Here is a 16302-nt window from a genome sequence, read left to right on the forward strand (position 1 = left end):
TTAAATTCTTAAGAATTGTCTTGAGCCTGTTTGGATCAGAAGTTCAACCCTGGTCTAATCAACTGGTATGTGGGGAGATGTAAGGGGAATGATGTCATTAGTGTACAGACATGGTTCCTGCAGGAATGAGGGCAGGGTCAGTAGGAGTCAGGCAGGTACCCCCAAACAGTGTCAATAGAAAGAGAGGCAGAAGAGCTCCTTCAGCAGGTGCTTAGCTACTGGAACTTAAAACAAGAGTTGTCTGTAATTTTCTACAATTCAGAGTGACCTTCTCCTCCAAACTCCTACTGAATTCAATACAGCTCCAGAAATGTGCATTACTTACATTTCATAAAGCTCTACCAAATACTGAAACCCAAGTCGAAAAAGTTACAATAAGTTGCTCCCTGTTTTATTGCTCTTCACTGGATTCGGTTGACATTTACTTTTTACTTTCATCAAATCTTACAGGAGTGATAAAGACATGGCAAGTTACAAAAGGTACTGCTTTTTCACTACAAAAGGTAGTGCTTTTTCACTAACATCTTTTCTAACAATTTGCATTGATAAACATGATAAAGATGGATGTTCAACTGATTCCTTGAGCCTATGAAAATCCTGCTGAGGCACTGTATTTTGTGGGCACACTGCATAGAGGCTGAAACACAGTGGTGCCAGACTGAATCCAATTCCAATTTTAACATCAGTACAAGGATCTACTTCCGATCAAATATTAATCTAATAATTTCAGGCCACAGTTGGCCACTGTGTCCCACAGCAGGTAGGGCAGAGAAAAGTAACCAAGTCTCCAATTTGCTATTCTTTTCTTTGTAATAACATTACAAGTACTGACATCTTTAGCTCAGAAGCACAAAATGTATACCAAGAAATTACTATATATTATCATAACTGAAAGTACTAGCTTAAATAGCCTAGAATCTTACAGAAATGGTTATTCCAAAACATGCAGAGGCAGCAAGTCACCCAAAACCACATTTTATTCTATGACCTTTATATTGCTTTTCTGTTACTTAAAGGTTGAAGCAAAGTGAAAGGATGGAAATACTTTTTTTTTTTTTAAAGAACAAAATGAGTTAATCACAGCAATTACACCTAATAAAACCTCAAGTCTATGGCGTACACTTCAAACACAAGGCTAAGTCCAGGAGTGGTTCATGTCTGGGTTTTGTAAAGCAAATGGAAATATTTGGAAGAATCAACACATTTCAGTAGAAGAGCCATAAATGCCCTGAAAGCAGGAAGTTGACACAATTTTAAATATAATTCATATATATATATTTTTTAAATCAAACACAATTAAATAGAATATGGTTTAAGTACATGAATACTTCGCTTTAGAAGAATAACAGAGGTGGTACATAGTACCAAAAACTTATACACAGCCTTTTGCTTCTTCTGTTGATGAAACAGTGTGCCTCTATACAATCAAATATTGCAATGGAATAAATTCTCTATTCATTCAAGGCTTTCTCAAGGACAGAGGTGATTAATAATTATATATTTTATATATATATGTATATATATATAATTTGTTTTTGTTTTTTTTTTTTTGCAAAGTCTGAGCAAAAGCAGTAACACCTAAGAGAATGTTCTTCCCCTTCAGTCATGTGCAGTGAAGAAACATTGGCACTGCCCGGCCAGTGGAGTGTGCTCGTCAGTGGGGCAGCGGTGCTGATGGCAGCAAGGCCCCGCCCCAGGAGCTGACTGAGCGCAAGTGCAGTGAGGGGGTCTCCTGCGCTCCTTAGAGACTGAAGGAAAAAAGGCCGCCAGCTGCACACTTACTTCCCAGCTCACATCAAAGAAGGGGGAGGCAGTCAAGGTTGAGTGCTTTCCCTATCCCCAAACCTTGCTTGCCAATCTTCAAAGAAAAAAAAAAAGGAAAAAACAAAACAAAAACCATACAATCGGAGAATGAACATTTTGTCCAAGCTATCACTGGGGGGGAACCTGGAGTGATTGTTACTATTCCTTCTTTTCCACATGTAGTCTGGGGAGAAAGTTAAGTAACTTGGAGCACAGTATTCCAGAAGAGCAAGTTTTAATGCTCAGAGTCAAGGGGACTCATCTTTGCTAGTGAGGGAGAGACTGGTTTTCAGTATACTGCATCTCAGGAGCCATTAAAATGTGAAAATTGCATACTGTCACCAAAGGGAAGGACAATGTCACCGAGACTCGACCTGTCAGCTAGCTTCCTTCCAAATTAATGCCTCTGTGAAGGAAGACGGCCAGGGAGCCCTTGCCCTGGTCCACTGAAGGAAAACAATCTGCTAGCACCACACTGCCACTCTGAGCTGCCTGGCTCTTGGAGGGGCTGACTCACCTGTTTGTTTAGGAGGCCAAAGAAAAGCACGTCTGGTACCTGCTTTAGGATACTTTTAGGGATGGGTTTATCATTACAAGATGTGCATCAAATATCAGCTCTATGCTTATCTGCCTCCCACAGTATGTGGTCCCTGTCTATTCCAGTGGACTAAAACTCTTTCATAAATGGGTTATTGCCATTGGAAAGCTATTAATTTTCTAGTAATGTAAACAATACCACTTTGTCTCTTTATGACTTTCACTGTGTGAACATCATGTGCAGCAAATATGTCTACATGTCACTCTGCTTATGATGGAAGTCTAGGATTGTCTGCCATTCTTTCTTGGGAACAACAGTGATATCTCAGTGAAAAGAAATACAGTGCTTTGTTTTCATTGGCTGTGTTGAAGAATCCAACCAAAGGAAAAAAGTTCTCTTATTTTTCAAAAGCAGATTTCCTTTATCTCAGGTCTTGAGTCATAGCTAAAAAAAAGAAAAAGAAAAACGTAAGGCACATTTTTATAACCAGTGACATATTATCATTACAGATTAAGAACAGAACCAACATTTACTGAGTGTTTACTACATACCAGCACTTATGACAGCCAGGATCTATCTGACTACAAACTTGAGGTAAAATACTGTAATTTATCTTCATTTACATATGAATGAAAGGAAGCTTAAAAAGGTCAAGCAACTTACCCTAAGGTTATATAACAAGTACCAGGGATCCCTGGGTGGCGCAGAGGTTTGGCGCCTGCCTTTGGCCCAGGGCGCGATCCTGGAGACCCCGGATCAAATCCCACATTGGGCTCTCAGTGCATGGAGCCTGCTTCTCCCTCTGCCTATGTCTCTGCCTCTCTCTCTCTCTCTGTGACTATCATAAATAAATGAAAAATTAAAAAAAAAATAACAAGTACCAGCACTCAGATCTGCTTTTATCTTTCCCTTTTGGCAACAGATATTAGAATGAAATATCTACTCTTTGACAGGAATTAACCACAGAGCATACTCATAAGAGAGGGCAAAGATTTATATACACAGACATTATTTAAAGTATTGTTTATAACAGGGAAAACCCTAAAGCAACTTAAATGACAATCCATAGGGGATTCATTAAATCAGGAGGGCTGTAATACAAAATAACCCAACACCTTTAGAAACAACCCCCCCCCCCCGCCCCCACCAAAACTCTTCTCATCACCTGACACAAGGTTCCAGAGGCTGAGACCCCTTTACCCACAGCACTGAGGAAGAAACAAACATCCCAGGAGACAGGGTCCGTGGGACATATACACATGAAACAATTTAGAAATGCTGTGAGGTAGTTTATGTTAAATGCCCAAGTACATTCTATAGATAAGCATAAAGTACGATATTCAAAGCAGAGGGGCTTCAACATGGGCTAGAGAGGCTGGGTATGCTTTCATGTAAGTAGGATGTCTCACATTCATATAATCATGGAATGAGAATCAGGAGGGGATCTTATGAGACTGTCTTGTCCAATTTCTCTGATCTACTGATGAGTAAATAGGGCTTGGAGGGTGCCTGGGTGGCTCAGTTGGTGGGGTAGCTGCCTTCAGCTCAGGTCATGATCTCAAGGTTCTGGAATGGAGTCCCTGTCAGGCCCCTTGCTCAGCGGGGAGTCCTGTTCTTCCTGTACCTCTACCCACTTCTTGTGATCTCTCTTTCTCTATTTCAAATAGATAGATAGATAGATAGATAGATATAGATAGATAGAAAGCAAGCTTAGAAAAGTAACTTGCAAAAGGTCACATATGTTCACTGAAAGTGGAATGAACAAGTTCTGTTTAGCATAGCACTTTTTTTATACTAATATACTGCTGATCCCTAAAGGACAGATATCTTAGCCAGCCAAAGAAAAGGACTAGCAAGCTTAAAAAATAAAATATAGCAAAATCTATATATCCTAAAAATAAAAAGCACATGGTAATAAAATCTGAACATATAACTCAAATGAAAAGCCTTAATTTTAAATACCTGCTTTCTAAAATGGTGCCTAGAAGAACATTTTCAAATTGTTAAACACTTGACCATCAGCGATAATGGGGAATCACAACTTCACACACCTTTACCTTGCTCTTTGCTATTTTAGGTTTGCCTGAGCCACTGAAGATAAATATAGATAAAAATTATCACCCTTACAAAGAAAAGAAGACAGAATCTGCAAAAGTGAACAGAGCTAAAAAAAAAAAAAGTGAACAGAGCTTTGGTGTGAATTAGCTCTGTGCAAAGTTGAAAATTAAACCAAGCTCTGGTAATGACAGTTCTTGGAGTAAATAGTTGGCAAGAAACAGGTGATACTGAGCCTAACTCTAAATGCAAGCCCTCCAAACTACTGTAGGTCATATGGGATGTCATTTGAACATATTTAATTCTAATTCCTAGTTTTTGTTAATGTAAATAATAGAGGAGTAGTTTAATGCCTATTTTATAAGGAACATCCTATTGCATTAAGTCTATGGGAATCAGTTCAAGTCAGAAAAGTCAAACTGCTAAAAAAAACTGCGAAATCTCTGGCTTGAACAGAGGACTGGGGTAGGGTGCAAACTACTTGGCGGCCTTCAACTTTCTGAAGGTTACTTGTATGTCTCTCACACACACAGCTAGAATCAGCTGGTGAAGCTATAGAGAAACAGTATTAGCTTGTGGAAGTCAGGATTTCCTATCGCAGCTGCTGACCTCCGAAGATGGGGAATTGATCACACTTACTCAATTCACACCTTCCTAATATAGGAGGGAGGGAGAGAGAGAAAGAGAGGAAGACAGAAAAAAGAAAAAAGAAAATAAAAGAAAAGAAACAAAACGAAAAGAAAAGAAAAGAAAGAAAAAAGAAATAGCAACAAAATTTCAGAAGCTGGAAGCAAGTGGATGAGAGGTAAATGACTGAAATGCAAGTGGAGAAAAGGGAGAAGCAACTTGATTTTATAGTGCAGGTTCCCTCAAAGCCCGGGAACTGGTAAATGGGATAGGGGATGGGTGCCCACACAAGGATTTCTTTAAAAGTCTGTTTTATAAGTTAATAGTCTACAGTTACTGTTCTGCAATTCTGATCAGCCAGCCCCTGCTCCAAAACCAATCTTAGTAGGAAAATCTGAGCCTTCTTCTGTGAGCAGAATAAAGCAAAGGATCTCAGGGCTGAGATACACCAGGCCCGGCCAAAGACAAGGACGCTGTACTGACAGGAGAGAGACTGAGGAGAGGTATATATAAGGAATACTGAGTCTTCCCTAGCTTTTCCCCACTTGGCTCCTCAAACATTGGTAACCTGGCCTTCATCCTCCAGGCCAGAGACTGCTAGTGTTTTCTCCGGGAAATATGATGAGTCCAAGAAGGAAACTCAAAAAACAATCTGACATCGGAGTTCCCTAATGAAATACTTGGCTAGTATGTGTCTCACTTTTTAAGAAACTGCCAAATTGCTTTTCAAAGTGGCTGCAGCATTTTGCATTTCCACCAGTAATATGTCCACAATGCTCTACATTCTTGAATTGCCAGGTCAGTGTAAGTTTAGCCATCCCCTTAAGTAGCTGTGTGTCATTGTGACTGCAGTCAGCACTTCCCTCATGACAAAAGATGTTGAGCACGTCTGCATGTGAATATCTGCCATCTGTTTATCTTCTTTGGTGGAATGTCTGTATCTTTTGCCCATTTAAAAAACATCAGATTGTCGGTCTTCTTATTGAGCTTAAGAGTTCTTTATTCTGGATACAACTCTTCTCAGAAAGTTGTTTGCAAATACCATCTCCCAGTCTGTAACTTGCCTTTTCATTTTCTCTACAGCGTCTTTTAACAAGTACAAGTTTCTACTTTTGATATAGATTAATTTATTCATTTTTCTCCTTTATGGTTCATACTTTGTATGAGTTAGGTTCACCTAACCCAAAATCACAAAGATTTTCTGAGTTTTAGTTTTAGCTCTGACATTCAGATCAATGATCCACTTTGAACTGATTCTGTATGTACTATCAAGGAAGAAGATTTATTTTTCTCCTGTATATATATCTAGTTGTCCTAGTACCATAAACTAAAAAAACTATCTTTTATCTGAATTACCTGGGCATATACGTCAAAAATCAATTGACTTCATATATTTGGGCTTAGTTCTATACTCTGTGTGTCTACCCTTATGCTAATATCACTCTGCCTTGATCATGCAACTTTATAGTAAATGTATCCACGTATGGTTAGTCTTCCAATTTCTCCCCACATATTTTTTATTATTCAAGTTACTTCAAATCTTCCAATAACTTTTTTTTTTTAATTTTTATTTTATTTATGATAGTCACAGAGAGAGAGAGAGAGAGAGAAAGAGAGAGGCAGAGACACAGGCAGAGGGAGAAGCAGGCTCCATGCACCGGGAGCCCGATGTGGGATTCGATCCCGGGTCTCCAGGATCGCGCCCCGGGCCAAAGGCAGGCGCCAAACTGCCGCGCCACCCAGGGATCCCCAAATCTTCCAATAACTTTTATAATCATCTTGTCACTTTCTACAAAAAACGCTGCTGGAATTTTTATTGTGATTGTACTGAATCTATCAGTAATCTTGGATAATCTTGTACAGCATGGAGAGTACAGTCAATACTGTATAACATTTTTGCAAGTTGCTAAGAGAGCAGATCTTAAAAGTTCTTATCACAAGAAAGAAAATTTGTGGTGATAATTTTGCAATGTATACAAATATCAAATCCCTATGCTGTATACCTGAAACTAACATAATGTTCTATGTCAGTTATACCTCAGTCATCATCATCATCATCATCCTGAGGAAATACAGCACCTTAATACAGCACCTTAACAACATTGAGTCTCTAGATTCACAAATATGATTTGTTTTTATTTAAATCTTTATTCTGGTTATTTATAGTTTATATTGTACAAATCTTACACATATTATTAAATATATTCTTAGAATTTTAGGTTTTGGGATATTACTATGGATGGGATCCTTTTTTAAATTTTAATTTCCGGGCACCTGGTGGCTCAGTGGTTGAGTACCTACCTTCAGCTAAGGGTGTCATCCTGGGGTCCTGGCATCCAGTTCCACATCAGGCTCCCTGTAGGGAGCCAGCTCCTCCCTCTGCCTATATCTCTGCTTCTATCTTGTGTGTCCTCATGAATGAATGAATGAATGAATGAATGAATGAATAAATAAATCTCAATTTCCAACTGTTAATTGCTAGTGTATAGAAATGTACTTCATTTTTGTATATTAGCCTTTTATCCTTTAGCACTGCTAACCTTAGTTCTAATTGCTTTTCTGTAAATTCCTTAAGATACTATCATCCAACAGACCCTTCTGTGACAACAGAAATGTTCTGTATTATGCATACATGGTTAGTCACTATCATAGTGGATAAATCAGCTTTGGGAAGGTCTACATAAATAATAAGGTCTTCTGCAAGGAAACCAGTTTTACTCCTTCCTTTACAATTTATAGGTCTTTTTTTTTCTTTGCCTTTTTGCACTAGCTAGGACTTCCAGTGCAAACATCCTTCCTTTCTTCCTAGAATCAGGCAGTCTTTCCCCATTATGTATGATTTTAGCTGTGAGTTTTATCAGTTGGGGTGGGGGGAGAGAACCTCAAGCAGATTCCCTGCTGAGCGCAGGGCCTGATTTCAGGACCTGAGCTGAAACCAAGAGTTGGATGCTTAACCAACTGAGCCACCCAAGCATCTACCCCTTCCTGTATTTTTGTTAAGGATTTTGCATGTATGTTCAAGAGAGACACTAGCATCTTTTCTTTTCTTGTAATGTCTTTGTCTGGTGTTAAGGTAATTGTAGCCTCATAGAATATGCTGGGAAATATCACCTCCTCTTCAATTTTCTAGAACTTTGTCTAGAATTGGCATTATTTCTTCTTTAAATTCCATCTGGGCCTGGAGTTTTCTTTGGGGGAAGGAAACTGACTTTCTCTTTCCCATCCCCCAATTTTATTATTATGATTGACATAACACTGTATAAGTTTAAGGTATATAATGTGATCATTAGCTATACATACATATTGTGAAATGATTATTACAGATTAGTTAATACATCTATCACCTCAGATAAATACCATTTTAACAAAATAGTAGGAATACTTAAAATCTATTCCATTAGCAACTTTCAAGTATATAATACAATACTGTTAACTACAGTCACCACACTGCGTAGGAGATCTCCGGAATTAATCCATCTTGTAACTGGAGATTTATACCTTCTGACCAATACCTCTTCATTTCTCCTAACCCCCAGTCTTTGGCAACTATTATTTTACCCACTGTTTCTATGAATTCGACTTTTTAAAATTCCACATATAAGTGAAATCACACTGTATTTGTCAATGTGACTTATTTCACTTAGCATAATGTCCTCAAGGTACACCCATATTGTCACAAATGGCAAGATTTCATGTTTTTTATGGCTAAATTTTCTTGATCCAGTTAACTGTCAGTGACACTTGGATTATTTCCATGTAGCACCTGGCTATTATAAATTATGCAATGAACATGGGGTGCAGGTATCTTTTTGAGGTAATAATTTCATTTCCTCCAAATATATACCCAGAAGTGGGATTGCTGGATCTATACAGTAATTCTATTTTTAATTCTTTGAGGAATCTACATACTGTGTTCCATAATGGCTATATCAATTTACATTCTAACAGTGAACAAGGGTTCTTTTTTTCTTACATCCTTGTTAACACTTGTTATTGCTTATCTTTTTTGATAACAGTTATCTTAACAGGTATGAGGTAATATCTAACTGTGGTTATAATTTGCACTTTCCTAAGGATTAATGATAATAAATACTTTTTCATGTACCTTTTGGCCATTTGGAATGTCTTTGGAAAAATGTCTTTTCAGGTCCTTTGCTCATTTTTTTAATTCAAATTATTTATCCATATATATTTTGGATATTAATTCTTCAAATTCAATTTAATAGCTACAGTATTATTTAGGTTACTTATTTCTTCTAGAGTAAGCTTTGGTAATTTATGCATTTCAAGGAATTTCTCCATCTCATTCATGTTGTTGAATTTATTAGCATAAAGTTGTTCATAATATTCCACTATTATCATTCTAATAACTTTAGGATCTGTAGTGATGTCCCCTCTTTTTAATTCTGGGATTGGTAATTCATATCTAATCTGTTCTGGAAGTCTCACTAGAGGCTTATCAATTTAATTGGTCTTTTTAAAGAGCCAGCTTTTGATTTTTCTCTATTATCTATGTAATTGATATTCACTTTTTTTTTAAAGCTCAACATAGAGCTCGAACTCATGACCCCGAGATCAAGACCTGAGCTGAGATCAAGAGTTGGATGCTTAACTGACTAAGCCACTCCAAGTGCCCCCAGTATTCTTTTATCTTCATTATTTCCTTCTTTTGCTTTCTTTGGGTTTAAGAAAAAGTTTAAGATGACTGAAAACTTCTTTCTTGACTAATATAAACAATTTAATGCTATAAATTTCTTTCTAAGGACTGCTTTAGCAGTATTCCACAAATACTCTATTGTATTTTCATTTTAGTTCAGTTCAAAAAAAATTTTTTTAATGATTTTATTTATTTACTTATGAGGACACACAGAGAGAGGCAGATATATAGGCAGAGGGAGAAGCAGGCTCCCTGTGGGGAACCTGAGGCATGACTAGATCCCAGGATCATGCCCTGAGCCGAAGGCACATACTCAACCACTGAGCCACCCAGGCATCCCAGTCCAAAATATTTTCTAACTTCCATTTTTATTTCTTCTTTAATCAATGGAAGACTAAGAAGTCTGTTGTTCAATTTCCAAATACTTGGGGAATTTTCCACATTTCCTTCTCTAGCTGACTTCTTGTTTAATTCCTTTGTGGTGAGTAAACAGGCTGTATGATTTCAATCCTTATAAAACCTGTTTTATGGCCCAGAATATGGTATATCTGGTAAATGTTCTATGTGTAGGCCAAAAGAACGTGCGCTCTGCTGCTGCTGAATGCACTGTTCCCTTAGGTCAATGTCCTTTAGGTCAAGTTGGTTGATAGTGTTGTTCTATCCATTACTGAGATAGGGCTGTTGAAATCTCCAACAGTCATTATGGATTTATGTATTTTCCTTGTAGTACTATCAGTTTTTGCTTTGTGCATTTTCAAGCTCTGCTATCGGATGCACATACACTTAAAATTCTTTTTTTTTTATATTCTTTTTTTTTTTAATTTTTATTTATTTATGATAGTCACAGAGAGAGAGAGAGAGAGAGGCAGAGACACAGGCAGAGGGAGAAGCAGGCTCCATGCACCGGGAGCCCGACGTGGGATTCGATCCCGGGTCTCCAGGATCGCGCCCTGGGCCAAAGGCAGGCGCCAAACCTCTGCGCCACCCAGGGATCCCACACTTAAAATTCTTGATGTCTTCTTGATGAACTGACTTTTTATCATATAAAATGTCCTCCCTTTTTGCCTGGTAATATTCCTCATTTTGAAGTTTTACTTTTGGTAACATCTGTATGGTATATCTTTTCCATCCTTTCATTTTTAGCTTATGTCTTTATATTTAAAGTGGGCTTCTTACAGAGAGCATCCAGTGGGTTCTGCCATTATCTATCTAATCAGACAATCTCTGTTTTAACTAGACTATTTAGACCATTTACATTTAATGTAGCAATTAGAATGATTTCATTTAACCCTACTATCTTGCTATTTGTCTTCTATTTGTCCCACAGGATTCTTTCTTACCTTTCCCCAATTTTTTTAGTTCTTTTGTATTATAGTATTTTTTAGAGTGTGGTTTCTATAGATGGTGTGTTTTCTCCTGATAATGGGTCAAGTTCTTCTGCTTCCTTGTATACCCAGTAATGCAGTGGATGGCAGACACTGTCATTTTTATACTGTTGAGTGCTAAACCTCATTGTGTTGCTTTTAAGAAGTTGGCCTTTGTTCTGGCATGCAGTTGTTATTTAATGAGCAGTCTGATCCTTCAAAAGTTGCTTTTAAGCTTGGTTAAGGTGCTTTACTCTAGGGCTAATTTAGCTTCAGCAGTAAAGCATAAGGTTTCTGAGGACACTACCCAATGTCTTGTATGTTACAAGATCAGTCCACACTGGCCAGCAGGGTGTCACCTAGTTCTAAACCCATGTTTCAGGAATTGCTCAACCTACTAATTTCTGATAGTTTTCTTCCCTCCCCATGCAGTTTCACCCAATACATGTATTGATCATTATTTGGCCAAGGACTTCAGGGGACCTCTTATAAAGAAACAAACTGTGGAGCTTTCTTTCTGTGAAGCTCCTTTTCTGGTACCCTGCTCTAGGACTTCTAGCCACCTTGGATTATCCAAACTTTGATTTATGACTCCTTAATTCAGCAACACTATGAACTATGTTTGGGTCTCACCTCCCTGGACTTTGGAAACTGCTTCTGGGCAGTGAGTTAGGGATCACATCAATGTTACCATTCTTTTAAGGATTACAGACCTTTGCTGACTATCGTCCAGGATCTGCAAATAGTTGTTTCACTTAGTTTCTAGTTTTCTAGTTGTCCATAATAAGAGGGTAGTTTTTATAGCAGCTAAACTTTCAAAGGCAGAAGAAGAGTCTCCCTTATGTCTTTTTCATTTTTATATATCTGGAATTGAATTTTTTCAGTTTTATATAAACTAGATCAGAACACAAGTCATCCTTACCTTTGTAGACTTCTCTAAGGGTTGATCATATTGTGCCTGCTGCATAACATCACTGACTATCATTTTAGCAATCTTCCAAGCTAGCTCTTCTTGGGCCTTAAAAAAAACAAAACAAAACAAAAAAAATTCAAACTGTTGCTAATGGTAATTCATTAGAAAAAAATCAAGACTTACACTATCAGCGCTCTAAACACAAGTGTATATGCATATCATTTCTACTTATTTGGATAAGAAGCACATTCCATATATGAAGGGACCTGGACCACACTGTGGCTACACTAACATGCTGTTCACTCACTGTCTTCTAGGGTCAGCTACATGACTATTTTCATGTTAGATGAGCAAAACAAAAATTTTTCTTTTTCCACTCACCTCTCTCAATGTACTTAACTGGTAAAAAAAGCAATCCTCTTCTATAAACTTACAGTGAAGCAGCAAACATTTGAGCTTTTTGTTTCTAATGATGCTGCTGATTGATGGAAACTTTAAGGCATGCATATTTTTCAGTGGCCAGAGTCTCTGTACTAAAGATCCCGCACTGCCCCCACGAGGCAATTGTCAGATGTTAAAGAGGGACCACCCTTTCTTGTTACATCCTGGATAAGGGAGCAATGTGCCATGCCCTTTAAACATAGGAACTAAAGAAACAGAAAACTTGAAACCTTATTCAGACATGGTGCCTATTTCTTTATTCCAAAGAAATAGGAATTTCTTTACACTAAAAGTAGAATTTACCTCATCAGTATTTCCTTGCACCCATTTCTTCATAGCTTGTGAGAACATAGATCCTAGTAAACAAAACCAGAATAGAATGTAGATTTCATGCAGTTTTACATTTAAAAAGTGCTCTTATTCAAAAGCTACCTCCAGAAATGGATATTCTTTTTTTACAATCTCATCTAAAAATCTAAAATATTAAGGAATATTACCATTAATCAAAACTGATTATCTCCATTAATAAGTATTTAACTTGCAAACACCATGGTTCAAAAGACTCTTGAAAGGCTGTTTTTTTATTTTTTTATTTATGATAGTCACACAGTGAGAGAGAGAGAGAGAGAGAGGCAGAGACATAGGCAGAGGGAGAAGCAGGCTCCATGCACCGGGAGCCCGACGCGGGACTCGATCCCGGGTCTCCAGGATCGCGCCCTGGGCCAAAGGCAAGCGCCAAACCGCTGCGCCACCCAGGGATCCCTTGAAAGGCTGTTTGAGAGTTCTAGACTTTTCTTCTATTCTCCTCTATTGCCTAGTGTTAGATTTTTAGCAAACATTAAGCGAGCAAAAGAAAACTAGGACCAGAATTTAGTCTTAGATAAGAATCTAGTAATACATCAGGAGATATCAATCCACTTACTATATATCCAAACTTTTCACACCAGTTCCTATACAAAAGGGCTTCCAGTAGAGTTATGCTGTTTCACACTCAATCTCTGCTTTGTATAAATTAGCTAGGTAAGAGCAGAGTTTTAAATAGCCATGTTCAGGGGTGCCTGGGTAGCTCAATGGTTGAGCGTCTGCCTTTGGCTCAGGGTGTTATTCTGGGGTCCTGGGATCGAATCCCACATCAGGCTCCCCAGAGGGAGCCTGCTTCTCCCTCTGCCTCTTTCTCTGTGTCTCTCATGAATAATAAATAAAATCTTAAAAAGAAAAAAAAAATAGCCAAGTTCCATCCAAGCCATAGTACACCTCAACCTCCTAGGAGATACACAAAAGCCTATCTACTTCTGTACTCAGGTTCTGAGGAATCATCAAGACATAGGCTAACCACTTTTTCCATGAATGAAATACACAGCTTATCCTTCCATTAACATAAATAGGCTCCTGTCCTAACTCTGCTTTAAATCAAATGGTTGGTAGATTACTTCTTAGGCAAGGCCCTGATTAATTCAATGACTGGACTAGAACTAAAAATAGCATTTATGAAAGAGACAAAACCCAGATCCTTTCCCTTAAGAATTTTCAATATTAGCTCAGTCCGAATACTGATCTAGTTAAATTTTGTAAGTAGTCAATAGGGGCCACAACATTACAAGTTCTGCTTAAAGTTGCAAATGGCCGTTGAACTGCCCAGTGTGCTGCTCTTTCTTCAGGCTTACCCAAAGAGTCACACTGTTGACAGTTTCCTAATTGCTTAACATTCTCTCTTTCTTAATAGCCACGTGTTTGACTCCTTTCTGTATGTCCTCTCCCCCTTTAATATCAAACTTCTTTTTCCTTCAACAATATTTTCTTTGGGTTATCTCATCCCATCCTGTGGTTTTAACTTCCTTCAAAATGCAAATAATCAAAAACTTGTCTTGGGTGTTAAATTCATACTTACAAATTGTCCTAAGTTGTCTCAAACTTAATGTGTTCCAAACTGACCTCATCTGTTCCCACCTACTCTTTTTCTTATATCCTCTATCCCAGAAATTAATTTAATCCTTTATTAAAATTTTGTATCATAAACTTTCACCCAGAGAACTCAGGTTACAAAACTCAATCCACCTTCCTCATTTATTCTTTTTTTTTTGTAAAGATATTTTTATTATTTTTATTTTTTAAAAGATTTTATTTATTTATTCATGAGAGATACGGGGGGGGGGGGGTGGAGACACAGGCAGAGGAAGAAGCAGGCTCTATGCAGGGAGCCCGATGTGGGACTCGATCCCAGGTCTCCAGGATCAGGCCCTGGGCTGACAGCGGCGCTAAACCGCTGAGCCACTGGGCTGCCCTCATTTATTCTTTATATGAAATCTGTCACCAAATTCCTCCTTGAATGCAGTCTCTTGAATTCCTCTCTGGAAGTCTTAAAAATCTTTTTTTTTTTTTTTTAAAAAAAGATTTTATTTATTCACTCATGACAGACACACACACAGAGAGAGGCAGAGACACAGGTAGAGGGAGAAGCAGGCTCCACACAGGGAGCCTGACATGGACTCGATCCCGGGTCTCCAGGATCACGCCCTGGGCTGAAAGCAGCACTAAACCGCTGGGCCACCCGGGCTGCCGTGACCTTCTTTTTAATTTCTGCTACTACTACCTACCTTCAAATCCTCTTCTTCTATCTACATTATTAGCTATTCCTACTATTTGACTGGTTTCTCTGATACCAATTCATTCCTGTATCACTGCCAGAAAAATGCATTTAGTTGGTACTCTGCTTAGATCACTAATGATGGGGCACCTGGCTGGCTCAGTCAGTGGAATGTGTGACTCTTGATCTCGGGGTTGTAAGCTCGAGCCCCATGTTAGGTATAGAGATTACTTAAAAATAAAATCTAAGGGCACCTGGGTGGCTCAGTCAGTTAAGCATCTGCCTTCAGCTAGGTCACCATCCCAGGATCCTGGGAACAAGCCCCTTGTGGGCTCTCTTTGCTCAGCAGTAGCCTGCTTATCCCTCTCTCTGCCCCTCTCCCCTTCTTGTGTTCTCTCTCGCTCATGATCTCACTTGCACGTTCTGTCTCAAATAAATAAATAATCTTAAAAAAAAAAATCCCTGATGCTTACATGACAGGAACCCAGGCTTCTTAATATGAAATGCAAGGGCTTTCCCATGTAAGTACAGTTTCATCAACCACTGCATCTAGGCACTAGGGACTGTCACTACAGGGACTATATGCTCACATCTTTTACAATTCCTTGTTATACTTTCTCCTAGATGATTTGAATGCAACTTTTTTTTTTTAAAGATTTATTTATTTTAGAGAGAGAACATGTGCACATTCATAAGGCCGGGGGTGAGGTGTGGGGGGTGAGTGAGAGAGAATCTCTAGCAGACTCCCTATTGAGCATGGAGCCCAACTCAGGGCTTGATCTCACAATCCTGAGATCACGACCTGAGCCAAAATCAAGAATCAGATGCTTAAACAACTGAGCCACCCAAGCACCTATGAATGTCACTTTTAAAGTTACTTTGCTTGCCCTGAAAGCAAAGTTCTCATACTCTCAGAAGCCTCTGATATACCCTTCTCAAAACTCAACTCTTTCCTCTATGCTGTATCAGTATTTCAAAACCCAAATTGAAACTATAGATTAGTAAATGATGAACATTCTTGCAGCTACCCTCAGCAGGGAAAGTGAGAAAGTAGAGCTGAATTGTCACAATGGTGTCTGAGTCAAAGTCCTGAGAGTGTTATTCATCTGCTGTGTGATCCCCTAACAAGTTAAAATTTCTTGGATCCTCAACTACTTCATTTGTAGAATAAGGAGGTAATATCCACAGAGGTTACTAGAAATCTCCATTATTTGGGATCTGAGAAGGCTTGGGGGTTCTGTGAGTATCCTCAGAAGAATAAAGTAATCTGGATAAAAAATCTTAGTGTCTGTGTCAGTCTAAAAAACAATACTTTTCTTA

General features: G+C 38.4%; 1 protein-coding gene across 1 annotated transcript in view; it reads right to left on the reverse strand.

The window, feature by feature from the left end:
• Nucleotides 1–362: 362 nt before the first annotated feature.
• Nucleotides 363–16302, reverse strand: part of AKAP10 (A-kinase anchoring protein 10) — a 78868-nt gene continuing 62928 nt past the window's right edge. The window contains exons 13-15 of the mRNA XM_055305757.1: nucleotides 12702–12754; nucleotides 11967–12062; nucleotides 363–2785 (exon numbers count right to left, since the gene is read on the reverse strand). Coding sequence (XP_055161732.1) covers nucleotides 2780–2785; nucleotides 11967–12062; nucleotides 12702–12754 — 155 coding nt within the window. The 3' untranslated portion in view covers nucleotides 363–2779. The remainder of the gene's footprint in view (nucleotides 2786–11966; nucleotides 12063–12701; nucleotides 12755–16302) is intronic.

Source organism: Nyctereutes procyonoides, unplaced genomic scaffold (assembly GCF_905146905.1).
Source record: "Nyctereutes procyonoides isolate TBG_1078 unplaced genomic scaffold, NYPRO_anot_genome, whole genome shotgun sequence".
Classification (NCBI taxonomy): Eukaryota; Metazoa; Chordata; class Mammalia; order Carnivora; family Canidae; genus Nyctereutes; species Nyctereutes procyonoides.